Source organism: Schizophyllum commune (assembly GCF_000143185.2).
Source record: "Schizophyllum commune H4-8 unplaced genomic scaffold SCHCOscaffold_2, whole genome shotgun sequence".
Taxonomy (NCBI): domain Eukaryota; kingdom Fungi; phylum Basidiomycota; class Agaricomycetes; order Agaricales; family Schizophyllaceae; genus Schizophyllum; species Schizophyllum commune.
Genome location: NW_026089539.1, coordinates 2,716,321 through 2,740,817, shown reverse-complemented (window position 1 = coordinate 2,740,817; position 24,497 = coordinate 2,716,321). Strand labels below are relative to the sequence as shown.

At 56.9% G+C, this 24,497-nt stretch overlaps 15 protein-coding genes across 15 annotated transcripts; 5 read left to right on the top strand and 10 right to left on the bottom strand.

Moving 5' to 3' along the window:
• Nucleotides 1–107: 107 nt before the first annotated feature.
• On the bottom strand, nucleotides 108–772 carry SCHCODRAFT_01115986 (uncharacterized protein; the record flags this gene model as incomplete). The annotated part of the gene is made up of 3 exons (XM_050341048.1): nucleotides 523–772; nucleotides 306–470; nucleotides 108–253 (listed from the first exon to the last, which is right to left on the bottom strand). Coding segments are annotated over exons 1-3 (318 nt in total), but the record flags the coding sequence as incomplete, so codon positions are not given.
• A 369-nt stretch (nucleotides 773–1,141) lies between these two features.
• SCHCODRAFT_02612192 (uncharacterized protein) lies at nucleotides 1,142–2,280 on the bottom strand. Its single transcript, XM_050344520.1, has 4 exons — nucleotides 2,114–2,280; nucleotides 1,923–2,060; nucleotides 1,369–1,873; nucleotides 1,142–1,315 (listed from the first exon to the last, which is right to left on the bottom strand). The coding sequence occupies exons 3-4, from the start codon at nucleotides 1,827–1,829 to the stop codon at nucleotides 1,225–1,227; spliced, it is 552 nt and encodes a 183-aa protein (XP_050202365.1). The 5' UTR covers nucleotides 1,830–1,873; nucleotides 1,923–2,060; nucleotides 2,114–2,280; the 3' UTR covers nucleotides 1,142–1,224.
• A 374-nt stretch (nucleotides 2,281–2,654) lies between these two features.
• On the bottom strand, nucleotides 2,655–4,066 carry SCHCODRAFT_047563 (rhomboid-domain-containing protein; the record flags this gene model as incomplete). Its single annotated transcript, XM_003038492.1, has 7 exons — nucleotides 2,655–2,838; nucleotides 2,890–2,957; nucleotides 3,008–3,087; nucleotides 3,138–3,207; nucleotides 3,264–3,399; nucleotides 3,450–3,511; nucleotides 3,560–4,066. 7 exons carry the CDS (start codon nucleotides 4,064–4,066, stop codon nucleotides 2,655–2,657), a joined length of 1,107 nt encoding a protein of 368 aa, XP_003038538.1.
• Nucleotides 4,067–4,692: 626 nt separating this feature from the next.
• SCHCODRAFT_02744701 (Cas1p-domain-containing protein) lies at nucleotides 4,693–7,904 on the bottom strand. Its single transcript, XM_050347185.1, has 9 exons — nucleotides 7,633–7,904; nucleotides 7,492–7,575; nucleotides 6,711–7,442; nucleotides 6,550–6,657; nucleotides 6,357–6,497; nucleotides 6,192–6,305; nucleotides 5,985–6,142; nucleotides 5,729–5,936; nucleotides 4,693–5,674 (listed from the first exon to the last, which is right to left on the bottom strand). The coding sequence occupies exons 1-9, from the start codon at nucleotides 7,730–7,732 to the stop codon at nucleotides 4,806–4,808; spliced, it is 2,514 nt and encodes an 837-aa protein (XP_050202364.1). The 5' UTR covers nucleotides 7,733–7,904; the 3' UTR covers nucleotides 4,693–4,805.
• A 1,299-nt stretch (nucleotides 7,905–9,203) lies between these two features.
• On the top strand, nucleotides 9,204–10,275 carry SCHCODRAFT_02486372 (uncharacterized protein; the record flags this gene model as incomplete). Its single annotated transcript, XM_003037149.2, has 2 exons — nucleotides 9,204–9,516; nucleotides 9,569–10,275. The coding sequence occupies 2 exons, from the start codon at nucleotides 9,204–9,206 to the stop codon at nucleotides 10,273–10,275; spliced, it is 1,020 nt and encodes a 339-aa protein (XP_003037195.1).
• A 60-nt stretch (nucleotides 10,276–10,335) lies between these two features.
• Nucleotides 10,336–10,823, bottom strand: SCHCODRAFT_02165702 (uncharacterized protein). Its single transcript, XM_050341962.1, has one exon. It carries the CDS (start codon nucleotides 10,681–10,683, stop codon nucleotides 10,396–10,398), a length of 288 nt encoding a protein of 95 aa, XP_050202363.1. The 5' UTR covers nucleotides 10,684–10,823; the 3' UTR covers nucleotides 10,336–10,395.
• SCHCODRAFT_02612178 (uncharacterized protein) lies at nucleotides 10,612–12,410 on the top strand. Its single transcript, XM_050344519.1, has 2 exons — nucleotides 10,612–10,780; nucleotides 10,830–12,410. Exon 2 carries the CDS (start codon nucleotides 10,864–10,866, stop codon nucleotides 12,196–12,198), a length of 1,335 nt encoding a protein of 444 aa, XP_050202362.1. The 5' UTR covers nucleotides 10,612–10,780; nucleotides 10,830–10,863; the 3' UTR covers nucleotides 12,199–12,410.
• A 160-nt stretch (nucleotides 12,411–12,570) lies between these two features.
• Nucleotides 12,571–13,356, top strand: SCHCODRAFT_02530244 (nucleotide-binding protein FRT1; the record flags this gene model as incomplete). Its single annotated transcript, XM_003037150.2, has 4 exons — nucleotides 12,571–12,607; nucleotides 12,662–12,829; nucleotides 12,885–13,033; nucleotides 13,081–13,356. 4 exons carry the CDS (start codon nucleotides 12,571–12,573, stop codon nucleotides 13,303–13,305), a joined length of 579 nt encoding a protein of 192 aa, XP_003037196.1. The 3' UTR covers nucleotides 13,306–13,356.
• Nucleotides 13,357–13,466: 110 nt separating this feature from the next.
• SCHCODRAFT_02612174 (mitochondrial carrier) lies at nucleotides 13,467–15,297 on the bottom strand. Its single transcript, XM_050344518.1, has 10 exons — nucleotides 15,204–15,297; nucleotides 15,134–15,144; nucleotides 15,061–15,077; nucleotides 14,675–14,946; nucleotides 14,612–14,621; nucleotides 14,528–14,562; nucleotides 14,282–14,481; nucleotides 14,135–14,226; nucleotides 13,847–14,066; nucleotides 13,467–13,789 (listed from the first exon to the last, which is right to left on the bottom strand). Exons 1-10 carry the CDS (start codon nucleotides 15,271–15,273, stop codon nucleotides 13,778–13,780), a joined length of 939 nt encoding a protein of 312 aa, XP_050202361.1. The 5' UTR covers nucleotides 15,274–15,297; the 3' UTR covers nucleotides 13,467–13,777.
• Nucleotides 15,298–15,361: 64 nt separating this feature from the next.
• Nucleotides 15,362–16,192, top strand: SCHCODRAFT_02566804 (uncharacterized protein). Its single transcript, XM_003037151.2, has 3 exons — nucleotides 15,362–15,822; nucleotides 15,874–15,944; nucleotides 15,993–16,192. Exons 1-3 carry the CDS (start codon nucleotides 15,691–15,693, stop codon nucleotides 16,051–16,053), a joined length of 264 nt encoding a protein of 87 aa, XP_003037197.1. The 5' UTR covers nucleotides 15,362–15,690; the 3' UTR covers nucleotides 16,054–16,192.
• Nucleotides 16,193–16,204: 12 nt separating this feature from the next.
• On the bottom strand, nucleotides 16,205–16,599 carry SCHCODRAFT_02489941 (uncharacterized protein; the record flags this gene model as incomplete). Its single annotated transcript, XM_003038495.1, has 2 exons — nucleotides 16,205–16,281; nucleotides 16,329–16,599. The coding sequence occupies 2 exons, from the start codon at nucleotides 16,597–16,599 to the stop codon at nucleotides 16,205–16,207; spliced, it is 348 nt and encodes a 115-aa protein (XP_003038541.1).
• A 313-nt stretch (nucleotides 16,600–16,912) lies between these two features.
• SCHCODRAFT_02530232 (WD40 repeat-like protein) lies at nucleotides 16,913–19,583 on the bottom strand. Its single transcript, XM_050343538.1, has 9 exons — nucleotides 19,217–19,583; nucleotides 19,069–19,163; nucleotides 18,088–19,015; nucleotides 17,906–18,039; nucleotides 17,798–17,856; nucleotides 17,435–17,747; nucleotides 17,294–17,383; nucleotides 17,215–17,238; nucleotides 16,913–17,159 (listed from the first exon to the last, which is right to left on the bottom strand). The coding sequence occupies exons 1-9, from the start codon at nucleotides 19,413–19,415 to the stop codon at nucleotides 17,103–17,105; spliced, it is 1,899 nt and encodes a 632-aa protein (XP_050202360.1). The 5' UTR covers nucleotides 19,416–19,583; the 3' UTR covers nucleotides 16,913–17,102.
• An 87-nt stretch (nucleotides 19,584–19,670) lies between these two features.
• On the bottom strand, nucleotides 19,671–23,027 carry SCHCODRAFT_02612165 (uncharacterized protein). Its single transcript, XM_003038497.2, has 8 exons — nucleotides 22,482–23,027; nucleotides 22,038–22,429; nucleotides 21,767–21,985; nucleotides 21,561–21,711; nucleotides 21,020–21,508; nucleotides 20,798–20,967; nucleotides 20,532–20,747; nucleotides 19,671–20,485 (listed from the first exon to the last, which is right to left on the bottom strand). The coding sequence occupies exons 1-8, from the start codon at nucleotides 22,843–22,845 to the stop codon at nucleotides 19,853–19,855; spliced, it is 2,634 nt and encodes an 877-aa protein (XP_003038543.1). The 5' UTR covers nucleotides 22,846–23,027; the 3' UTR covers nucleotides 19,671–19,852.
• On the top strand, nucleotides 23,003–23,892 carry SCHCODRAFT_02612164 (uncharacterized protein). Its single transcript, XM_003037152.2, has 3 exons — nucleotides 23,003–23,473; nucleotides 23,525–23,704; nucleotides 23,753–23,892. The coding sequence occupies exons 1-3, from the start codon at nucleotides 23,008–23,010 to the stop codon at nucleotides 23,815–23,817; spliced, it is 711 nt and encodes a 236-aa protein (XP_003037198.1). The 5' UTR covers nucleotides 23,003–23,007; the 3' UTR covers nucleotides 23,818–23,892.
• Nucleotides 23,854–24,262, bottom strand: SCHCODRAFT_01166694 (uncharacterized protein; the record flags this gene model as incomplete). Its single annotated transcript, XM_003038498.2, has 2 exons — nucleotides 23,854–23,893; nucleotides 23,940–24,262. The coding sequence occupies 2 exons, from the start codon at nucleotides 24,260–24,262 to the stop codon at nucleotides 23,854–23,856; spliced, it is 363 nt and encodes a 120-aa protein (XP_003038544.1).
• Between the last annotated feature and the right edge of the window lie 235 nt (nucleotides 24,263–24,497).

Below are 24,497 nucleotides of genomic sequence, written 5' to 3'. Positions count from 1 at the left end.
CGCGCGTTCTGCTTCGCCTCCTCACCAGCGTTCGGGTCTAGCAGGGAGATGAGTATACCGCTGAGGAGATTTGAACTTGCAAACTTACTGCTGAGGGTGGCCTTGTACCCGCCGATGACGTTGCCCTTGTTCTTGTTGGTGTGCTCGTTGCTGTTCGCCATGCCAGCGTCGATGCCGCCGATGTAATCACCAAGGCCGGTGCGCTCCTCGTCGCGGCCCGGGACGTACTCGTCGTCCGAGTCGATATCGTCGGCTGCGAACGTGGTAAGTGTTGTGGCTTTGATAGAGCGAGCGAGATAATCTACCAAGTCCGCTGGACGAGCGGCCGATGGAGGCGCGCGGCTGGTCCTCGCCGTGCTCGCGGAGACGCTGGGACGCGTTCTCCTTGGCCTCCTGCCCGGCGTTCGGGTTGTTGAGAGTGCCCTTGTAGCCGGCGGCGACGCGCTCCGGGTTCTTGTGGGTGTTGTTCTCTGCGTACATCGTCAGCGACGATGTGGCATGGTCGGCATCGTATACACTCACGAGACATGTTGCCTGAAGGTTGATGAGAACTCGGAGTGCTGAGAGTGTTGAGTGGTGGATGATGATTTCCTCGGTGAACGTCGTCTGTTTATATACCTCGTAGACCAGCCATAGAGCGCGCGGTTGGACCGTAAATGACGTCTATCAGTGAGTGAGATCTTCGTCTGCTGCCGTGGCTCATGTGCCCAAGGCAAGACGATCCTGCCCGTGCAGAGTTCAGGGGATAGCTACCACGGTTGGCAGAGTATCGTGAGTGACACAGACGCGTCCTCTAGCACGTTGTCTACCGATGGGCGGACATCAATGGCGTCATCCGCTCGCTCTGAAGGATGTGGCAAATATGTCTTGAATACGCGGCCAAACGGTGCTTGGATTTGTGGCACGCATACGGACCAACTTAGACAATGGTTGTTCCGTGATGAGACCCGGGGCGCGAGAAGCCTTGAAGTATCCACACAGGCGGTTACTGTAATTGGGGTCAGAGTCCAATAGGCTTGGTATTGTTTCTGACGCACGCGGGGCAGGGAAGACGTGTGGATGCATATGGGTGTATGGTCATATGTAATGTCACGGTTCAACTTGCGGTTGCAGCACCGCCCAATGTATCTGGTCTTCGAAGAAAGGAGAGAGAAGCACGAGCCATAATGATTGAGATCCTATTAGTATTACATTCCAATGTCCGCGATTGAGCCTAAAAGCACTTCAGGTATTCACTTCCAAGATCGCGTCCTCTGCCCGTGAAAGCAAGCGAGTTGTCTGGCGGCGCGTGAACTGGTATACGGCGTATAGCGCCCTTCGCCTGGGTCAGCAAGGCCGGCGACACTCAGGAGGAAGTAAGAAGCTCACCTGAAAGCGCCCACCAGCAAGAGTCCAATGATCAAGAGTGCTGCTATATCGCCTCCGCCTCCCCTTGTCCTCCTGCGTGCTCGGTACCGCGCCAGCCAGTGTACAGGCGCAAGGTAGCCCACGGTAAAGAGCATCTGTATGAGCGACCCCGCGCCGACGACAGGCAGCCCGAGGACAAACCGCCGCAATAACCGCATGACCAAGCCGGGCTTACCCCGCGGGGTCGGCACCTTCAGCGGCGGCATGCGTGGATCCCGTGTACGGGTAGGTCTTCCGTAGGCAGCTTGGTCAAGGAGGGTGGTGACGTCTCCGTCTTGCAGAATACGGAGAGCTGCGCGTATGAGATCGCGCATGAGGTCGTATGGGGCGACGTAGAAGGGGCCGCCGTAGTACCAGATGCTGTAGCCGGAGTCTTCGTCCAGTCTACCCATCAGGTAGTTCGTTACGACGCTAGAGAGCATGACGAGGGATACAAAGAGAATGCCAGATATTGCGCCGATGATTACTAGGGATGGATCAAGACACTGGGAGCATACAATACTAGGGAGACGCACCTGGATTTGTGGCTATACCCACGGCGCGTGTCCGCGCGACGCGGTACTGATAGTGACATTGTGGGCACTCATAAAAGGCCTTCGACGATGTGGAGGAGAAACGCCAGCGCTTCAGACACTCAACATGCACATACTGCGCTTGGGGGCGGGCTCAGCGACCGCGACACACGGGAACAAGGCGGATGCTCAACTGAGATGGAGCCCCTGCATAGGCAAGGGCGTATTAGACGACCAAGCTCGCCCTCAACTTCAGCGCCATCCAGGCAGATACGGCATTGCTTCTGAGGGCCGTTGTCGCTGTCGGCGGCAGCGTCGGACATGACAGTAAGCAGCAGGGAACGTTCGAGGCGGTACCCCGCGTGATCGTCGGGACGTGTAGCATCGGTCCGCGTGTCCGGTATACGAGGGCCTATTCTCCAGGCAATAATTCGTCAAAGCATTCAAGTAGCTAGAATCGTCCGAGCGAGCGTACCGACATCGGTAAATAATTAGTGAGTACTAGACAAGAAGATGTAGTGGCGTGAGTGCTGAAAACAAGGGAATGATGTTGCAAACAAGTCCATCGTCTGAAGTGCAAGTAATAGATAGTAGTGGATACATTCCTGGCGAACATGATGGGGTTGATGTTGCGCGGCAGCTTGGGGGGTAACATGGACATGACTGGGGGGCAAGGTGGCAGCTGGGAGGTTGGAAGCTCATAGCAGAAGGCCGTCAAGGAGGGTAAGGCCGAGGTCACGGGTCGTCTTGGTGGTCACAGTTGTGTTCGTCAAGCCAGTCCTGGGAGCGATGTAAGTGAATGAAGGCCAAGGCTGGGAGCTGCACTGACCCCTTGCAGTGATTGTTCGCGTCCGTCGGCCAGCAAGACAAGTACCGACAACCAGGGCATGAAGCGTACGGGTCTGAGGTGTAGAAGTTCCTGCAATAGCTCAGCCTTGGTGCTTTTGGAATACGCGAGTCGTCTCCGTACCTCGTCAGCACCACAAACAGGACGATCGCAAGAGGAATAGCAGCCAAGCGGAAGATCCACATGATGAACTATAGAGCGCATGAGAAAGGCCTGGCGAAGGGCGGGACTCCATCCGTACCTTGTGCCGCTTCGTCTCCGAGATGACTGGGTAAAAGATCGTCCCGACCAAGAGACCAAGCAAGAAGCCACCCAGATGTGCTGCGTACGGTCAGCGTAGGCTTCAAGCTGCTCGTTTGATGAATACTCACCGAAGTTGTCGACATATGGGATGAAACCAATGGCGATACCGATGGCAAGCTCGATTATCATGAAGATGAGCTAGAAAGTCATGCATGAGCTTTGGCGAGGCCTATATGAAATCGTCGCAGCCTTACCTTTCGCACTGGCCTGTATTGATACTTCCAATGCGCGAACAAGTCGACCCATGTAACGGCGATAGTACCAAAGATGGCACCAGATGCGCCAACGGACGGGATGCCCACAAGGGCGAAGTTGCCGCCGAGGATGTTACTACATACGAAATCAGCTTGCGCCCGTTGCAAGTAATTGCCATTGCCCACCCGAAGATTCCTGCCGCAAAGTAGGTCAAGAAGAACCCTCCAGATCCCATTTCCCTCTCAATCTGGTCCATGGATCAGTACTAATTATCACTCAGAGGATCATAACCTACCTGCGCGCTAACCGTAACCTGCGCAAACATGTTGAGGATCAAGTGCACAATACCGGCGTGCAAGAAGATGGGGGTGATGAAGCGGAACCACTGGTTGGGCTCCTTGTCGTGGAAGCCACCGAACCCGCAGAGCTCCTCTATTGTGCAGTAGGTAGCGTCATTGAGATCCGTCGTGTTCATGCAGGGCAACTCAAAGGAGGGTGGTATATCGTCGACCAGCTTCATGCATGGGGGGAACCGAGCGCCGACGTTGATCAATGCCGACGAGGAGGGGCCAAGCATGGGGTTCACAGTCGGCTTGAACGAGACCGGATTGTGCTGCTCGCGGTAGTTCACGACGCACTCGTAGATCATGACACCGACCATTGCCGCAGTCAAGCCCCAGACGACGAAGGGATACCGCTGGCGCCCGATCCCGCGCTTCTTGTCCTCGATGCGCTGGTCCAAGGGGTATTTGCCACTCGAGAGGAAGCGCGCAAAGGGCCCGCGCTTCTCCTCAGGATCCATGCCACGCGGCGCGTCCTGGTAGCCCATGCCCTCCATCCGCGAGCCGCGCTTGCCTGGCATGCCCGCCGCGTTCTGCATCAAGCTCGCGTCCGCGTCCTCGGACTGGGGGTCGGGCTTCGTGTTGTAGTAGTTGAAGTTCTCATCAACGTAGGACGTGAGGGGGCGGCTCGGCGTGTAACTTGTGGCGCTCCTTGTCGACGCGGAGCGATACACGTTGGCGCCCGCGCCATCGAGCTTGGTGTGATCGAAGGCTTCGTCCTCTGGGTGTTGTTGCGGATGCGGCTGCTTGTCGTCAGAGTACGGATTGAAGGCATCGTCGTAGTCGTAGCTGGGCGCCTTCCCGTGCGTCTCATAGGATGGCGCGCGTGCGAGCGTCGCGCTGCTCTCGCCGAACGATGTGTGCTGGGCGCCGTCGCCAAAGTGATCCGTACTCAGTCGCGTGGTCATGATATGTGTGCTGGCTGGCGATCCTCTCGTGCTCGCCGTCGTGGTCGTCAGAAAGAAAAGGTGCTTGTTGTCGGGTCCGCGCCGGCGCCTTGGCGGTGGCGAGGCGGTGGCACGGCCTCCGTGATGTCACGGTCTTGTCTTCCCCGCGGGAAATCCAATTCTGCATGTTGAAGTTTCGAGTCCGAGCGCAGCGTCCGCAGGCGGCGCAGCGACAGTCCAGCATGCCCCTCTCTCGATTAGAATAATTTACGATAGCTACAGTCCGTTCAAAGCGTCCTCGCGCCCACCGCCTCTACACGTACTCCCACAAAACATTCGCAAGCCACATCGCGCCAAGCCACACACCTAGCTTCGCCTTTAGCCCGGGTTTCCACCCATCATCGCCCTCCCACACGCGGAAGCCTCGCTGCGAAGCTGACTGCGCCGTGCTCTCCGCCAGACGATCAAGCGCTCGCCGCGGTTGCTCGCCCTCCTTCGGCTCCTCCGCGCTGCTCCCATTTTGCTGCACAAGCGGGATCGCCTCCTGGCCTTGTGCTTGCTGTGCCTGTTGTTGTTGTCGTCCTCCCGGCGCAGGTAATCCTCCCTTCCCCTTGGCGCCACCGCAGATCCACGCGGTCAAGATACCCGTCGCGTCCGCAACCACCCAGCTGAGGTAGATGAACGCCGCGCTGGTCAGCACGAAGTTTGCTGGTCGCCAGCCGACGACGCGGAGGATGCCCTTGGTGTCCGCCGCGAGCCAGTAGTGGTACTGGATCACGAACGTCTCCAGGCTACAGCGTCCGATGAATGCGAACGCTCGGCTAGTGCTAGACCGCAGCACGCTACTCGCGTTGCGCAGCGCGACGAAGCCGAGCACAGGCGCCCACGAGACGTATGGGTGCCATGCGTTATAGGTGAATTTAGATTCCTGGCCCAGCTCGAAGACGAAGAACCAGACCAGGACCATCCCTCCCAATGACACAGCCGCGCGATGAGCGTGAGGCCAGTAGGGATGCTCGGTCAGCCGATGGTCCTTGATCTTGATGAATGCCAATGCAGCGAACATGCCAGCATAGACGATCCACAGGTCGAGGGTTACTCGGAAGGACCATTCTTTTGCCGACCAATGGATGTTGCAAAGCATCTCGAGGAGGTCGAAAAGGCTCTGCATAGGCCATCCAGCTGTGAGAAAGTATCAGACAAAGATTTGCGGCAAGGACAAAGTTGGCAACACACCCTTCATGACAACAGTCACGATTGCGGCACTAGTCACAAATTTGCCGGCCAACAGCGGGGCGCGGTCGTTGTACCGCGCGCCAATCGCCATGGTCGCGTATATGATAAGGAACCAGAAAGATACCAAGGGCGAGAAGTAGTACACGATGTAGTTCGTGTTCATGATGTAGGCGAGGATGCAGGTGAAGAGGTTAATGCGGACCAAGACCTGCATCAGATGAGTATGGCATTGCTGGCTTACAAGAAATCAGCTCACCTGCGCGATGCGCAAGAATCCAAAGTCTGCCTTCTTGATGTAGAACGTGGCGTGTCCGTACCCAGTCATGAAGAGGTACGATGCCACAAGCACGCGAATGGGATTGTAGATCCCAGAGATCTTCGACGCGCCGGTGTAGTGGTATATGAGAATAGCGACTGATATCCACAATGAGTGACGAAACAATAGAAAATTGCGATCGCTTACTTTGCATCCAACCCTTCCACTCATCCGTCTGGTCGCGATTCAGGAAGCCCATGTCCTTGTCACCTCGCTTCACCGTTGCCAGCCCGACGCCGAGAGTCAGTAGGTTGAGGAACGCTAAGAGAACCTTTAGGAGCTGCGCGTGGCCGGACACATGCCTTCACTCACCGAAGCTCCATGGCTCGTATTGTTTTTGCTCCTTCAAGTAGAAATGCGTGCGATCCGCCAGGAAGATCAGTAAGGTAGAGATTGAGATAACGAGTGGTGGGATGTCTTCTGAACGCAGTACAATGGGCAAAGAAAGGTGGCCTGAATGCGCGTCAGACGCGACTTCTTCAAGCTAAGAAGGCAAGTAACGTACCGCCGCGGAAAGCGCCCCATAACTTGAACGGACCCCAGGCCACTAGCGATACGATGAAGAGCAGCTGCAAGAACGACGGCGTCGGGTAGCTGCGACAACATGTCTTGTCTGCAACAATAAACAACTCAGTCATCTGCTGGGGTAAATGCATGTCATCGCACCTATGGGGAATGTCTTGTCTAGCACGTCGTTGCATCGCATGTTCAACAGTATCTGGGCCTGCGTGCGCACCATGTCCGGGCCGAAGTGCAGTCCATCCTCAGTCGCGGCATTGTCCAAGAGCCGATTGAACACCAGCGGCAATGCAATTGGGGCAGGACCTCGCGCGGTCGGTGGTAGAGCATACGATCCCACAGGGACGATCCGGTGGTACAAGTCCGAATTCATCGCGTCGATGTCCGCCAAACGCATCGTCGCACCGCGTTCGGGGCTGAGTTTGTCTGGCACGACTTCTTCGACAGGCAGGATGACCACGGCGTCTGCTGCCGAGCGTCCGGGGGTAGCGAGTTCCGCAAGAAGGGCCTCGGTGTTAGCTTCCCAGGCGGGAAGTCCACCCGTCGAGTCCGCGTAGCGCAGGTACCAGAGACCACTTCCCAGAGCGAGTAGCGCAGGCCGCGGCGCGCCACGAGTGCGAGCGCGTACGGCGTCTGTGGTTGCAGACGAGTTGAGGTATGGGTCCCAGCGAAAGGAGAGCTCCATGCCCGATGGTGTGCGCGCCGTGTAGTCTGCATGCTTCTCACCAGTGGTAGGCGTTGTCGCAGGGATAGATGGGTCCAAGAGATGCGCAAACGCGAAGAAGAGGTTGCGGGTGATGGAATCGCCAATGAAGAGGACGTCGCGCGACGCGAAACATGTTGCTGCGTCGGCTGGTTTGTACTGATGCATCATGCATCCTGCGACAGCGTCAACGCAAGAATACATAGGGGGAACGCGAGCACGCACCATCTGGCTGCCAGTTCTTGAACGACGAGTCAAGCCAGCTACCGCGCTGCAGAAGTGCATCGCAGCGGTATGGATCTTGCCAGTCTGCGACGTGGGATGGCTCGTCAGCCTGGATCTGTCGTGTCGTTCTCAACCACGCACCTAGAAGATACCGTCCCGCTCCAAGAATCACACTGAGAATAGTTACAACAATCCCCGCGTAGTGCGGCCAAGAAGGATTGAGCGAGAGGGATGGCGCCATGCCGAAACTAGGTTGGCGCGCGAGGAAAGCGCGCCAGGGACAATTAGCTCCAAGACAAGGTCAGGAACGATTGGTGTGCGCCCGGTGAGCGAAAGTAGGGCGGCTGCGACGGCGAAGGGGAGCGGCAGCAAGTGGAAGGGACGGTCAAGATGTGGGATCAGACGAAGCGGCGCGTCGCGCGCCGAACTTGGACAAACCCATCACACGCAGTCCCAAATTCAGAACAACGCTTCAACTGGCCCTGGCGTCGTCGTTCGGAAGAGGTCATGCAAGCGTTACGCCTCTGATACACCTGTCTACAGTACAAGGGAAACCTACAGTCATATGCTGTACAGATACAGACCTTCCCAAGCGCAATCTTCCTTCTACACATTCTCAGGTCCTTACAGCCGTACAGATGCATAGCGGACATTTTTGACGGATTTCTTGAATAAGTCAGCGGGCTGCAGGCATTGGACAGGGACGGGACAGGGAAATCATTTGGTTGAAGACATTGAATTGAAGATAGTTATCGTCATACGTGTACGTCGCGGACAAGAATATAATCATTTCGTAGATAGGACTTCGCGACCTACCTTCGTTGAAGCATGTATGGCGCAGATATGAGTGTGTGAAGGGAAGGTAAGCGGGGAGAGGAAGGTGAGGAGAGAGACTTCGTCAGATTGTTGACAAGAAGGCCGACATTAAAGACCTGAAAGACAGTCAGTCTGATGTTGCGAGACAGAAGAGTAGCAGGTAGCATCAGTATTAGCATGGATGATCATCAAACACATCGCCCTTTGGACGATGCGTAAGTGCTTGACTTCTATAGGGTCATCATGTGGGAGAAAGGACGCGCACTCACCATTCAGAAACAGAGGATCTCCAGCAGGCAGTGCTGGCCCAGTTTCACGAGAGAGATCTACAGAACCATCGATGGTGAGGAAAACTGTTAAGCTGATTAGAGGGCTGCGGTGTCGATGCAGAAAGGGCTCGGAAATTTGGGTATAAGTGTAACGTTCATCAGCCCGAAGGCTTCGAAGTAGCGATTCTTATTACTCTCGTCATCGCCCATAGAGGAGAGGATGGCTCACCAAGTACAGGTCACCTTGTCAAGGAAGATAACAAGGATGCAGACAAGAGGAGAGAACAGCGAACGAGTACAAAGGACGCGAAATTTTTGAACGTCTATTGCTCTGCTTTAGGGCAGGCTGATGGCGCTGATGGGCGACGCCACGCGTAAATCATGTGTTGTGACCGTCGCTAGTCGCGATGCCAAATACGGATGGACCTTTCTCCACCGCTCTTTCACACACCAACCACGCTCTAATTTTCTGCATCGTCTTTCCCACTTTTCGTCTTCGTTCACGACACAGGAGCTATTACGACCCTCATGGCCAACGTTTTGCCACCAGCGCCGGACTTCCACCCGCACTCCGTTGCCCATGGACCCTCCCCCTTTGGCTTCGGCTTCGGCCTGGGGTCCAGCGCTATGCAGCCGTCGCATAACTTCGGGATGCAGGCGGCGCATCCGTTTGGGACCCAAGCAACGCTAGCGCCACTCATGAACAACACACCTCGCGCCCAGAAGCGCCGCCACGAAGGTGACGAAGAGCAGCAATCCCGTCGTCCGCTATCGCGCGATGCCTCAATGGACCGCTCCCCGCCACCCGAGCGGCCTCGCAAGGGTCTCGCCAAGCGTGCGCGGATGGTTCCGGCGGAGCCGTCGGGTCGCTCGCAGACCAAGGAGAATAAGACGCCCGATGGGGAGGAGGAGCATGACGTGGACGTGGGGGTTCTGTTGGGTAAGTCCTCACTGTTGGCTCCATAATGCACAATCAACTCATGCACGGACAGCAAACCTGCCGCCGCAATCGCTTCTGCCAATGCTCACTGCCCTCGTTACCCAACAACCACAACTCAAGCGCACGATCCTGAACCTGATCCCACGACCCACGCTCGAGAGCGCGTTGCAGACCCTTGCCACTGCGGCGAAGAAGCTTAGCGAAGCGTACCCGTACTCTGGCCCCCAGGCTCCCGCCCCTACCTTCGCCTTCGGTGCCTCTGCTCCCTCACCCTTCGCCCAGCCGCAACAACACCAGCCTATGCGGGAATCGTACATCACGGACCGTCTCCGGCCGCACGTAGCCGAGTTCGTGTCCGCGTGCACATCGTATCTTCCTTACTTCTCGTATACGGCTGCACCTGCGCCGGGCAAGCCCAAGGAAAAGCCGCACGCCATGGAGACATACCTCTTCCTCGAGGCTTTGACGCAGCACGTGTACGCGCAGCAACCGCTCGCTCAGTCGTCGCTCGCGCAGGTGTTCTTGCAACGGCTGGTCGAGGAGTGGACAGCTTGGGTGGATGGTGTAGACGAAGTCGTGAATCGGCAGGGAGGGATGTACGGGAGCGATGCGGTGCGCTCATGGGAGCGTGGACTGGACTACTTTGCTGGTCGGGATGGAGAGTGGTCGCAAGGCATGCGCGGCGTACGGGACCGATGGGTAGGTAAGGTTGGATGGCTCGTTGGACGCACGCCTTCGCACCCCATGATGGACTTGTAGATGCACACTTGCTACCCCGCTACCGGTCATTATGCATTCCATGCCTCACGATAACCTGCTCATTTGTTGTCTTCATCTTGTGTAAGTACTCGATCGTTCATGCAATGCTTGTTCCGGCAATTAGCACTCAAGGGGCTTCACGGGCGACCAAAGGAGACTGGCAGAGACCGGTTGCATAGCAGTTACTGCGCTGGTATAATCGATGGCCTCGGAGCATCGGGCCGTCCACGCCACAAATCCAACACGACAAGCCACGTGCTGTGATTTTCGGAAAAATCTCCATTCCCGCCCGTCGCGCTCCGTGGCGCGCCCGACCGATTGAGGACAGTCCTGGGAGGCGAGACAGCAGCTCGCGCCCATGCATGCTTGCAGGGTGCTCCCGCGCAGTATCCTCCGCCAATAGCCCATTGCACTCCGTCTTCCGCGCCGCCGCTGGCCGCGCCTGGCATAGGACTGCCGCCGCGCGACGCACGGCGTCTACAGCGCACGGCAATGGCAGGGACGAGTGAGTGAGCTATCTCGCGAGAGTTGAAGCGTGCTAATGATGCTCAAAGCAGTACGTCGAAGACGACGCAACTGCGGGGGCGAATGCCGCGCAAGTTGCCGGACCACATCATTGCCCGGCGTAGAGGCGAGCCCAGTAAAGGTCAACAACCTCCTGTCGAGGTGCAGGATGTGGAGAACGTTTCTGCTAGCCTCCCCCCAGCTGCTCTCCCCCTTGCTCGGTTCCACCGACGTCGAGGCGGTCGTAGTAATCAACACACCACTCACGCAGACTCCCTCGACCCACTCCCCCCTCCCACAAACCGGCAGTCCTTCCTTGAGAACATATACACCCTATGTGCTCGCGGAACCCCCCTCCCCTCCCTCCTGGACTACCACGACGCGTACAAGCTCTACCAGTCGCGCGCGTCGCTGCACATACTGCTGCAGAAGGCCATCCGCGAGCGCGCTTTCGGCTCCGTTATATGGCTTGTACGCGCCATGCGCAACGCGGGAATACCAGTCGACCCCCATCTTGCAGTGCGTGCACTTGTCAAGTCAGGCTACTGGGAGCGCGCCTGGGCGCTCGCCCAAGAGCATGCGGGGCGCCCGCCGGACGAGGACGCGCTCACGCAAGCAGAGGTGCCCCCGGAAATCTGGCGGGAGTTCTTGCGTGCTCTGCATATCGACTCATTGCGCCTCCGCGTACGGCGACGCCTGCAAAGACGCGACATGGCAGACCCGCCGCCTCTACAAGCGCGTCAATGGCTGGAGCACGTGCCGGCGTATATCCCGCACAACCTGTCGCGCCTCCATCCCGTCGACACCTATCGGCTTGTGCAGGCGCTGATCCTGGCAGACCGGCGCCGACATGGTGTCCAGCTCGCGATTGCCTACTTCAAGAGCCTTGGTCCAGACCTCGCCCCGTCACGCGTTCGCCACTGCATAGACATTGTCAACCTCATTGTCGCCTTCGCATTTCCCTGGCGTGGGTTGCGACAGTTCCATCAGGCCAATACTGCTGCGCAGCTGCTGGTATCGCTACATCCATCTTTACGGCCGACCTCATCGACTCTATTCCTCCTTTTGCGATCCTTGAAGCAGGCCAAGCGATGCGGGACGATAGCGATGAGCGCTCTTCAGTTCTACGCTCGGCGTTGGGGTGACGGCGTAATCGATCCGCGAGTACGGCGGCGAGCTATATCCCTCTGCATCAAGGAGAAGCGATGGGACCTGGCGCGCGCTCTCCTCACTGAGCAACGCGCGCGCGGCCTATCTGACGAGGAAATACTGGGTCGTACGCTCAGCGAGCATCGGCGAGGGAGGCGGCGGGGGGCGGCACCAGCGCGCAAGGCGTTTGAAACCGGGCCAGGCCGGGAGCGGAGTCTGTGGCACCGACTGCACGTCCGGGCACTGCGACGCGGAGGTGTGCGTGTGTAGCTCTCGGGGAGAGGTGACGCAGCGAGCCGAGGAATGTCGGATATAATGAAAGACAAAGTGAGAGGGATTATTAGTGTCGTTAATAAAACACTTTCTCCTGCCGTAGCTGTTTGGGATCGCCGTCGTGCATGCGTCCATGGGGGGAGCGGGGGCAATGTGCATCGGCCGCGCGCGTCGTGATTCAGGTGTCGATCGTGCATCTATTATGCATCTATCCGAGCGACGCTGCCACAATGCGTGGTGGCATATTGACGAGTGACACTGTCGCCACTTGCCGGGCTCTCGACAGACGTCCGTCCCCGGGGACAGCGACGAATATAAAGGCAGGGGCAGGATGAGAGATGGATCAGCACGACCAGCAGACCAGCAGCCATGGCACCAGCCGCAGAACGCATCGTCGCGATTTCTTGTAAGTCCCGCGGATCCCATGCAGATCACGGCGCACCTGACGTGCTTCTCGCAGGTATCAGCGTCGGGATAGGCCCTCGCGGAGACACGGACATGCTCGCGCGAGTGGCCATCGTCGACTTCGCCGGGAACACGCTTCTCGACGTCTATGTCGCGCCGACACACACGGTCACCGATTTTCGTGAGGCGAAGACCGGCATCAAGTCCGCCAACCTCTACTCCTGTGAGTGAAGCACCCGCTCTCATCTTTTGTGGCGCAGCTGATCCGCCCTCGACAGCACGGGCGCAGAACATCCGAGTCGTGTACCAGACCGTCTGCAGCATTCTACGTAACAAGGTCGTCGTCGGTCACTGTCTCTGGCAGGACTTCAATGTTCTCGGCGTCGCACATCCCGCTAAGGACACCCGTGACACCGCCCTCTACCTTGTACGTGTAGAGCTATCCTCCCATTCGCCCTCTCACTCCCTCCGCAGCCTTTTCGCACCACCCTTCGCACGCAACAGCAGGTCGGCCTGCAGACCCTCAACTATCGCCTGCTCGGGCTACGGTGCTCCGAGCCATATGTTGACCCGTTGGAGAACGCCCGCGTCGCCCTCAACCTCTACCGCAGTTATGCCGCCAACTGGGAGGCTGCCGTGTCCTCTCGCAACTGGCCTTGCGACCTTCCCCCCGGCCGTTACTCCACCAACTACAACTAGACGCCGCCCTCACCACCTAGATTTATCATACACTGCGCCCCTACGTCTGGCTTTAATCCCTCCCGCGATGCTTTTCTTGATCTCTCCCATGTAGCTTATCCTTCCGGCCCACTGGTTTGGGTCTAGTTGTCGACCCCGCGTCGCTGTCAGTGTCACTGTATTGTATCGAGACTATCGCTGTCACATCTGCCACTCTCACATGCTCTCATGTCTTTACTGTATCGGCCCTCCGTACCCCGTATAATCCGTCTGTTTCCATCGTCCTCACCTTACACTAGAACCCATAATTCCGCATAGAGCATATTCAGTAACTGTATAATTTCGATACCGCATTGAATGATGATAATCAGATGAGTTAGTCAATCTATGTTGCTGCTACAACCGCGACATGCGGCTGTGTGAGCCCTCCCTTCGCACTTTCCCAAGCAAAGATCGCTAGCGACCTTTCACGAGTGTTTACGCCGTGCTAGGCTCAATGCCGCGTCTGTGTCGTCATGTCAACACTCACGACGGAGAGCGGGAGTTACACGTCCGTACTGACCTTCTCAGCATCAAGTCCGCGCAATATGGACTCGTACACCAGAAGGGCGCATGCATTGACGGGAAAGGCGCGAATGATGCAGGGACCCAAGCCGCGGTAGAAGCCTCGAGGGCCGTCATTGCGCCAGATGTCCCGTGCCACGGAGAGGAAGGAAGGGCGCCTGAGCGCGGCAGAAGCAGAGGTGGGGTATGGTTCGGGGTAAGGGTACGCCATCATACGACTATGTGGCAGGGAAAAGAAGAGAAGTCAGATCGACCGCCAGTCCACAGGCACAGAATCTGCACGCACTTCTTGACAGTGTCCGCGGGAATACCCAGTGTCCAGAAAACAAGGGAAGCGAATCCACCGGACAAAAAGTTTGCTGTCGGCGTGCTGATTTGCTGGGCTCGACATCAGCAGGCTTTCAACCGTGACAAGCACCTGAAAAAAACTCACCTCAAACCGCGAGAACGTGCGCATGAAAGCTTCTACGGACAGGAACATCCAGAAAAAGTTTGTGCGCATCACAACTGTCCCCGTGAAGCCCGACCAGAGCCCAGTGATACCCTGCATACGCACGATCTGTCGTATACAATCGATGGGGCCCTTGAACTGCCTGTCCGCCACGCGCCGCTCTTGCTGTAGCTGTAGCTTGACTGCACGACTGAATGAGCCTGTCTCAAAGAATGTAACGGACCATACCCTTGATATGCTCCATTGGCGTTGCAACGACAGTACTACAATCGTTAGGGCTGTGTCCTAGGCAGCTGCGGAAGCCAAACCTACCTTGTAGTACCTGCAAGCCACATTACCACGTCAAATCCAATCGTTCAGGCGTATCGTACGTACCGGCCAATAGGCCTGCGAGGCCATGTCCGAAGAGTGTCAGGCGCGGGATACCAGACCCCGGTGTAGGTTCAGAAAAGCCGGCATCGCGCAGGTGAAGACGGTACACGTGCAAACTACCCATCAACACGGAGTCAATGATAGACCACCCGACCGCAGGCGGAGACGCGCCCTTGTACAGCGCAAGTACGCCTTCATTCTTTACTGTCTTGAGCAAAGCCTCCCAAGCGCTATTATAATGCCCGACTTGTACGCGCGTCTTGATGGTATCGAACCTGCAGGACGAGAGTGCAAGTTATCAGATAATTCACTCTATCTGCTGTATCACTCGTCAGCCGCCTGTAGTGAACTTACAGATCGAAATGCCTACCGTCTTTTGTGGCACATACCCATGCCCAACAGCAACCTGGCATGCAATATGTCAGCAACATTAGTGGCAACGTGCTCGCTTCACAAACTTGCCTTCGTCAGACCTGGAGGAGACAAGGTTCGTTCAGTATGGAGCGAGATACGAACACGTAGAGTTTCTTACCGCTTCCTACACCAGCAAGTCCGCCGACCAGTCTGTTGCGCGCCTCGGGCGGCACATCCGTGTTCGACATGGTCGACGTTGACGTGGGCAGGGGGTACGGCAACGGCCGTCCAACATCGCACCCACGTGAGAACTAGCCGTTACATAACGCCGGCGCCCACTCCGCCTCTACCTCGATAGGCGCCCAAAGAGCAGCGTGCACAGCCGACTTTGCTCTCCAGCAACGATGCGTACATGCACCCTGCGTGAATGTCCATCATGCGTGTGGGCGAATATCAATGGCATCCGAGGCGTCCCGCCGCTCGCCGATTGAGTGCAAGGCCTCGACTATATTCTGGAAAATGGCCATCAAGTCCTTTGACGCCCACGCCAGGGCGAGATTTGACTGGGTCTCACGCAAGACGAATTTCCTCCCAACTTCGGACGGAGGCGGGAATGGGGGGTGGGGGCGGGGAAATATATTTATTGAGGCCTCAATGTGAGACGGATGTGTGCACCCACACTTGACCTCGTCCTGCAAACGCCTGTCGCGCAGACACCCATCGCTTCCCATTTCATCGATATGTTCGGCCACAGCCTGACCTCTACCTGGGCCAATGCCTTCGTCGGCCGTTCTAAGGTCCGTGCCAGTCAATGGACGAAGTAAACCGCTCACTGATACCCTGTCCAGTCGTTCGGCATTTGGGTTCTCATGGAGTCCCTTGTAGCTGGAGGTATTTTCACCATGTACGGGCGAACAGCGTACGTCTGCCGTTACCGCATCGGAAAACTGCAACTAAACTCCAACAGTCTCCAAAGCGGGCGTGCCCGCACCGCTCAACGCGTGGCGAATTCGGCCTCGGCCAACTGAGCACGCTTGCAAGCCACTGCTCTTGACATGTAACTTATGTTCAACCACATCATGTATAATAGCCACTCTTCTCGCTCATCAATTCTCTCAACCTCGTTCATTTACGGATACAAATACATGAGTTCGCTACAATGGCGCGTATACTGCGCATCTACTCCTGGAAGTCGACGTTGTTCTCCTGGAGGACGTCACGGGCGTGGGACTTGGCCTCCTCGGAGACGTTGTCGTCTGCGGCGTGTTAAACGGCGTAGAGAAAAGAGAACAAAGTAGCTCACTGTGGAGGGTGGCCTTGAAGCCGCCCATGCGCTGGTTGTGGTGCTCCTGGCCCGAGGTGGCGGGCTGCGAGGACGGGGCCTTGGAGTCGGCGTCAACGCCCATCTCCTCGAGGCGCTGAGCGGCGCTCTGCTTGGTGTCCTCGCCGATGGTGGGGTTGTGGAGGGTAGCCTTGAGGCCGCCGGCAACACGGTTGGAGTTCTTTCCCTCTGAAAAAAACGATGAGCGGGCACTTCGTCGCAGCCAACCGAGCGACTCACCAGAGGCAGACATGTTAATTGATTGAAAGTTGGGTGGGAAAGAAGCTGAAGTTGCTGAGTTGTCGAGTGGTGAGCTGATGTTTTGAGCGGTCTGCGTTGGTCCTTATATACCCGTGTCGTGGCTGGCATAGGCTGACTTGGACGATACGAGAGAGGCCTGCGACATGATCTCATAGGGCGGAATGACGCAGAATTCCGGACAATCCTGAAACTGGGTTGAGGATCGCGCTAAATGGTGTTCAGTCTGTCTGTATCGTCCTCACCTGATGACTTCAAGCGACGATCACACCCCAAAAGCCTGCACCAGCTAACACTCGCGTGCGAGTGTGGTACCAAGCCCTATTCTCACTGTCTGGTATACTGACATCGCCGGCGCCTCGAGCAACTGTTTCAAGCTATCGGTTTGCGGTAAGTCGTACCCTATATCTCAGCCCAACAGAGTGTGACCTTGTTCATCTAAGCAACAAAAGCGTTATTTATGGAGGTTCTAAGAGCACACAGCAGTAATTCCACGGTTTAAATTTGTATGAAGCTCGTATCGATGCCGTGGGAGAAATTCCAGATGCATATCCGCTTCGGGAGCAAAATCAGTATAATGAACTTCCAAATGGGGCAGGTCGATACGCACCTGATCTTCCCCGCATGACACGATCTACGCCAAGTCGCAAATCAGCTCCCGATCCGGTGAAGGACGATGTCATAAATACCTTGGTGGGATCGAAAGCGACGCAGAATATACGTCCGGTGTGACCACCCTTGAGGTCGGCCACGAGCGTGCCCGTGGCTCTTTCCCAGACCTGGTGGGGAGTTAGCACCCTGTTTAGGACGACGCTGGGGTCATCGCGCACCTTGATAGTCAAGTCATAGCTCCCGCTCACCACAAATTCGCTGCCAAGCGCAACACTTCGCACAAGATCGTCATGTTGACCTCCGCGCAGAGCCACCGTCGCGCCGCACGTAGGGCAAGCGACCTGACGCATGGACGTGGTGGTGGGCGTATCGGGCGATGGGATCCCAGGCGTCTCGGCTGTCAGCGATGTGCCCGCGGGTTCCGGGGGGCACGTCGACCAACCCGATGCGTTCAAGACGTCGAACAACCTCAGGTGTTTGTCGGAGGACCCGGACAGCACGTAAGGAAGCTTGAAGTCGATTGACGCGATTCTGTCCTGAAAGTCAGTGATTACATGCGGTCGAGAAGACAGTTGACAGACCCGCGGTGATGGTGGTTCTCGAAGGTCCGCAGCAGCTGCCCGGACTCCGCGTTCCATAGCTTCACAAAGCCGTTAGAAATATTCAGGCAATCATGCAACAGGACGTACTCTGACCGAGCGGTCGCCGGAGCCAGAGACAATGAGGTTGCCACAGAGTGCTACGGCGTTCACGGCGGCACGATGGTCGAGAAGGGTATATAGAGGTTGTAGGTCAGGAAAGCTGTACGTTCGAATTGTATGATCTGCGGGTGGATGAGTACTACTATACTTGAGCAGGGTAAGGGACGGACCTTTCGAGCATGTCACCAGTCTCTTGTCATCGAAGCGCACGCAGAGGACGCTGTCTTCGTGATCCTGTATCTGACATACATCACGGTCCTCCGACAGGTTGTAGAGCGCTACGCGACAGTCACTGCCAGCAGTAGCCAGGTACGTGATGGATTGTCCATCGACTTTCACTTCGCGGACGCAAAGAGATAGAACGGATGAGGTGTGCACACCGCTGATGACACGAGTGACGGACCCAGAAGCAAGGTCCCATTCTCGCACCGTGCGGTCTCGTGAGCCGGTGAAGAGGACCTGTCGACTGCCTATCGAGCTGGTAGCCGGGTAAGTGTGAAGTTGGAGACAGTAGATAGTGTTAGAGTGGCCTTGAGGACCCTGGAGGACGGTTCGGCGGTAAGAGCCAGCTCTGAAGCGCTTGATGAGCTTCGTGTGAGTGCGATGAAGTAGTCTGTAATCGGGCGCTAGGGATGGGGGAGCGCATGCCAAGTGGGTAGGCTGGAATGAGGCTACGGGTGGCGTAGACGGTGGATTATCTGTACGGGTTCTGTTGCTAGAACCGTCGTTGGGGTCGCCTGCAATCCGGGTGGACGCTATGTCTCCAGTCGAAAATGACACGTATCCGGAGTCAAGCTCGAGATAACTGCGTTCGGCGACTACGCTCGTATCCACTGCGCTTCCTACACTTTCATGCGCGACGGCGCCCTCGTCTTCCTCGTCGCCCATGCCCTCGTCATCTTGTTCCACACAGCGCTGTGGTGGTATCTCGTTTGTTGTAGGTGTGCACCATTTCCAGTCACGCTCGTCGCAAAGGTTCTTCCAGATCGTCTGGTCGCAGGCTAGAGCGCGCCATCGACGAGAGACGCGAGAGCAACTGTCGAGCGCCTCAGCGGGAAGGAGTGCGAATATTTGCAGAGCGATCTCGGTTGGAAGAGACTAGGTGACTATTGAGCACGCAGTTACAGTTGCAAGCAGGGCCAAGTACATACCGCGACTAGATCGAATTGGAGCAAGGGTAGGATACGACGTTGTAACGATGCTAGTCGATTCCGTGGTAGGGACAACAGTAAATTGTATACCAGATCTAAGTTGCTTGCAGGTTAGCTACGAAACCGGCTCACAAGGATCAGCACGCACCCTCTGAAGCTTGCAAGGATAGGCGATCCAAGTTTCCTGCTAGGACGTCCACGTCCGCGGGTGGCACAGAACTACGAGCCAGACTCTGAGGATCGGTGCGTAGGCCAGCTTGACCACTGTCGTTCCCGCCGTTGCGCGTGTCCGCCGGCGAGGCCACCTCGTTCAGAACGCGCGCAGCGCTTATTGGTGTGTTGATCATCTCGAGACTTCAAGCTTCCAGAGTGGCTGTGTGGAGGGCAGCAAGTCAGAAAGGGAGTTTAGGGGTAGGCTGCACGACTTCGTTCAGCGCTGGGGATAAGGATCAACGGAGGGGACGAGCAACAGGGTGCTGGTCGTTGCCTGGTGGAAGCGGAGACAACGCGCGACGATAATCACTGATGTCACCCACCACGCGCGCAGGTACAATGGCATAAATTCACGTGTTTGTCCCGACAATCTCTCGCCTGCTCTTCCGTCCAGTGCAATGAGACATTCGATGTGGAGGATAACAATACTGTACATGCGCAGCAATGTGATGATAGCACCGGGGACTTGCAATGTAATTATCTAAAGTAGGTAGATGTCTGTCTGGTATACTTGCGCGACTTCCACTGCAATGTATAAGGTATCATGAAGCGCCGTCCGCATAACTAGGGCTCAGCGACGCGTAGGGGTACCTGGTTCCTCGGCCACCGCGCTCACCCTCCCTTTCCGCGCAGACGGTTTCCGTGTCAGGGGCGTTATGTGCGTGTCAATGCGCAGCGTCTGATCTGCAGAGACGCTCGACTGGGCGTCTTCGTTGTCGCTGTCCTCGTCCTCCTCCACATCCTCCACAGGTGGCGGGGCTCGCGTCCATCGCGACGCAGACACGGCGCCATCCACGAACTGCAGCGAACCAACAGGCAGTTCACGGACTTTGCGGTGACGCTTTGCCCATGACATAGACCCGCGACTCGACGTACTGGCCCTGCTCGCACTCCGCGATTCCGGGAGACTGCTCTTCTTGTCGTCGAGGAACGGAAGCTTGTTCGTCTGAGCAGCGAGTAGTCGGGGGTCCGAAGGAAGCAGGAGAGGCAGCATGTAGCGCGAGTCGAGAAGCTCGCCGAGCGCCTGCGGCGGCTTGGCTGGCTCCCAGATCGTCTTATCCTGACTGCGGTCAAAGAGCATATCCAGATATTGTTGAGCGGACGCGATGTCGTCCGAAGGGTTGTTGATGGACATGCTAGATATACTCGCCGAATCGGTGTCCTGAAGAGACACGCTGTCATCGCCGTCGCGTGCGTTCATTTGCTACGCAATTCAGCACATAGTAGTCCGTTATAAGGAATGAACGCACCTCCTTGCGTAGTGCCTCGACGCCGAGCTTCACCCTATGTCGCTCCCAGTCCTTCTGCAGCTGGGTCAAATATTGTATACATTCGTCCGTCATGTGGCCTTCGTTGACTTCGTACTTGTAGTCTCGTACTGCTCGTCGCATTTGCAGAGGATTGATGGCCTTCAACGTTTGTATGGTGGCGATGAGGTTCGGGAACTCCGTTATGGAAGACAAGCACTAGGTCCTGTGAGCTGCCGAAAAGGGATAGCGCTATGCATGCGACGTACCTGAAGCCAGTTGAGCAGATCTCGCACCGGCGCAAAGTGCGATTGAACGCCACGCGGAAGGCCCATTTGCCCGACCCACTCCTCAATGACACTGATGTTCATGCCCATCTGCACTGCGCGGGACCTGCACAGATACTTCTTTCGTGTGATAATCCGATTGAAGACCTCGCCTGAAGATGCGTGTAAGGGAAAAGAAACTTAACTTCAGAAAAGGAAACGTACATGACGTCCAGTACATGATCTGTGACCAGAGCTGCGTCGTAAGCGCTGGGTTCACGCCGGACAATACCAGTAATGTGTGCAGCGCGGTGAGGAAAGCGGTGATCGACTCTGGCGTCGGCGTCGACTGGCTCTCGGCAAAGAGCAAGTGCAACGGGGTACTCGAGTTGGCTCGACCACGTCCAATGGTTTGACGCAGCGACTGGAATCCTCGTGAAGACGACGGCGTGAGTGTTGTCGTGGCAGAGGTGGGGGACATCGGTGGCTGGCGCGGACTGGGCGGAGCGGAAGGACCGTTGCTGCGAATGGACGATGCACTCGAGTGCACGTTGTTGGGAGCGCCCCTCTTCTTCGAGCCAAAAGAGCGGAAGAAAGACCACTGGTCCGACTCGAACTGCACAGACTCGAACTCCGAGGCAAGCGGTGAGTGGTCGAGCAATGCAGCATCCATGAGCTCGTCGATCTTGCGCTCGGCGAAGCGAATGATGAAGACTTGGACGAGAGGTGAGCCAACTCAGTGAGATAATTGTCAGGACCGACATACCAAAGACGGAGTTGATAACTTCCTCGATGATCTCGAAGGAGCCCAGCATCTCACACGCCTCACTGATCGCTTTGTCGCACTCCATAAGGTGCAACCAGACGGTCAGGTTGTACAGCCAGAAGACCAGTGTAGTGATCTCTTCGCCGTGATTCTGACCCATGTTTAGTCGAGCCATAGTCGCGTTCTTAGGCTCAGGAAGCACTCACAAAGACGCTATCCTCAATAGTGTCGGTGGCGCCTATTATAAGGTCTTCTAGCCAGGTATGGTCGCACGTTAGGCACGCAAATCTGGCCAGGAGGTATAGGGTATTCGCGGGCTGCGAGTTCCGCAATGTCACAGGGAAGTTGGTAATGAGGGAATCAAAGATTTGCGGCAGGTGGTCCGGGGAGAAAACGAGCATGGAAGCATAATCCGCCGGTGGTGTCTGCGACGGCAGCCTGAGATGAAGGCAAATCATGCAATCGTGGGCTACGTACGTATAGACTCTCTTCCTCCTCGTCTTCGTCGTCCGATTCGGATGAGGAGTACTCGAGATCATTCTGTGGCCCCCACCACTTGGGATTAAGGTCGAGAAGCTTGCCGATGTCGGTGCGGATATCGAGCTGCACTTGTCGGCGCTTCATATGGGCATCGAGTGACCGTCGGCGTTCTTCCATGCGTCCACCCTCCCATCCCTCACCACGCATGGCCTGCTCGAGCAGAGTGGCGACATCTTCCCGGCCCGGCATAACGGTATGCGCGGTGACGATGTCAAGCGGCGTGAGATTCCTCCGCGTCTTCGCAAACGGAGAGCAACCATGGGTCATCAGGAAGGATATAAGGGTAGGCGGAGAGAGCAACGCGGCATGGTGAAGAGGTGTCCAACCGACTGCGGGCGACTGTCAGTACGCGTATTGGGACGGACGGTATACATAACACACCGTTGTCTGCACTCAAATCTGCCCCTTGCCCGACAAGAAAGCGCACACACTCTTCCCGTTCCACCTCGCGCTCCGAATCCGAGCCAAATCCGTGGATGGTGGTGCTCACGAGGCCGATGCCCTCGTCGTCGCGCGCTGCAACGTCGACATGCGCGCGCGCATGCGGGTCTGTGAGCAGAAACTGCAAGATCTGGAGATCTCCAAAGATACAGGCGCGCATCAGGCAGTGAGTGACGAGCTCCTGCTTCTGCTCGTGCGTGAGGCCCGCATGCGAGGAGAGATGGAGGGTGATTTGGCCGGTGGTCGGGTAGAGGGGGTGGAGATCAGGCTCTGCCTTCTTCTCTTCCGACGACGTGGAGGCCATGGCGTGCGCTGAGCTCCCCGACGATGAGCGGGAGGAGGAAGCCGCGTTCGGCGGCGACACGGCCGTTCGTGATCGTCGTCCAGGAGTTTGCCTCCACCCACGCGGGCCGCCGACTTCCCCGTCGGGACGATCAAAGCGGCTCATCGCACCTTGTTTTCCCCCATGCCGTCCTCGCCTCAGCCAGCGCAGAAGCGCCGAAAACTCACGGAGGACACTGAGGTCGCACTCTCTGCCTCGGAGGGGGAAGAGGGATATGAAGCACCCTCAAACTCCGATGGGAGCGACGCCGACTCTGGCTCTGACGAGCCTGATACTGCAGACGAGATCGAGGACATCAAGCGCCAGAAATCTCGTCAAACCTCGAAACGAAAGATCCGCGCGACTGGGCCAGCCGCATTTGGTGCGACTCTGCAGTCCTTGCTAGACACGGAGACACCATCCACTCTTCCTCTCTCGCTCAAACCGTCTGTGGCGCGCAAGAAGAATGACGAAAAACTGGAACAACGCGCCAAGAAGGCCCTGCTCTTCGAACGGAAGGAGAAGGAGGACAAGAACCACATCTCCGACGTGATAGGTGGATGGGGAGCGGAGGGGGAGCGCGCATTGCGCAAAGTCGCCCAGCGCGGAGGTACGTATGCGTACGTCTGTCCCAAGCAAAATACTGAGGTGCCCCCTCCAGTCGTAAAGCTGTTCAACGCCATACAACAGGCTCAAGCGCAATCAGAAGCTGTCACGGAACAGAAAAAGGCGCAACGCGGGACGGGCAAGCAGACGTTAGCAGCGCCCGCGGAGCCGATCCCGGCGAAGGGGAAGACGAAAGCCAAAAACAAGGACAACATCATCGGACGGGGCAAGGATGGTAAGTACCTTCAACGCGTGACCTGATCCCTACTTAAACCGTACACAGCTGCCGTCGAAAAGGACAAGTTCTTCGATCTCATCAGGTCTGGGGGTACTGTGTCGAAGGCATGAGCTGCTGCAATGTATACATGTACTTCTCTGTCCACTCTACGCCTTTTGCGCGTCATGCCCCCAATTCTTCAGGCTCCTATGCCCGTGTGAGCAGCCGAGCTTCGCAAACCGGGCAGACTCACTTGTAGGCCTTGCTATCCGAGTCCGCCTGCGCCTTTGGTTCCTCTTGCGCCAAGTGGCGCTTGCAGTAAGCTACGACTTTACGCATGTGGGCGAGGTCTTCCTCGTCGTACTGGTCGACATCCTTCTCGGGACTCTTCTCCAAAATCGCGACTATTTTCCGCCCGCTCTCGTGCCCCACTGATTCCCCAGAACTACGAAAGGCGAGGTTAGCGAAGAGGGTTGCGATGGAAGAGATCGTAGTGGGGTAGCCATCGCCCTTGATCTGGCCGCATTGCGTTGACTCGTCGGTCTCAAGCCATTCCTTCAACTCATTCGGCGTCATGTTAACTAAAGAGTGGAACTCTCTGGGCATGGTCTTGTCACAATACATAGATTATGGGAGAGGATGCGCGCACTCGACGACTGAGGCATCGGACTTGCCCATGATGAAGGCGTGAAAGGTATTGAAGATGAGGGGCGGAATGAAAAACGTATAGCGCGACACCGCCACCCAGTCGTCCTTCTTTATAGGAGGGCATCGGGGAGTGACAGCATACCTGCCAAACAATGTGGCGTAT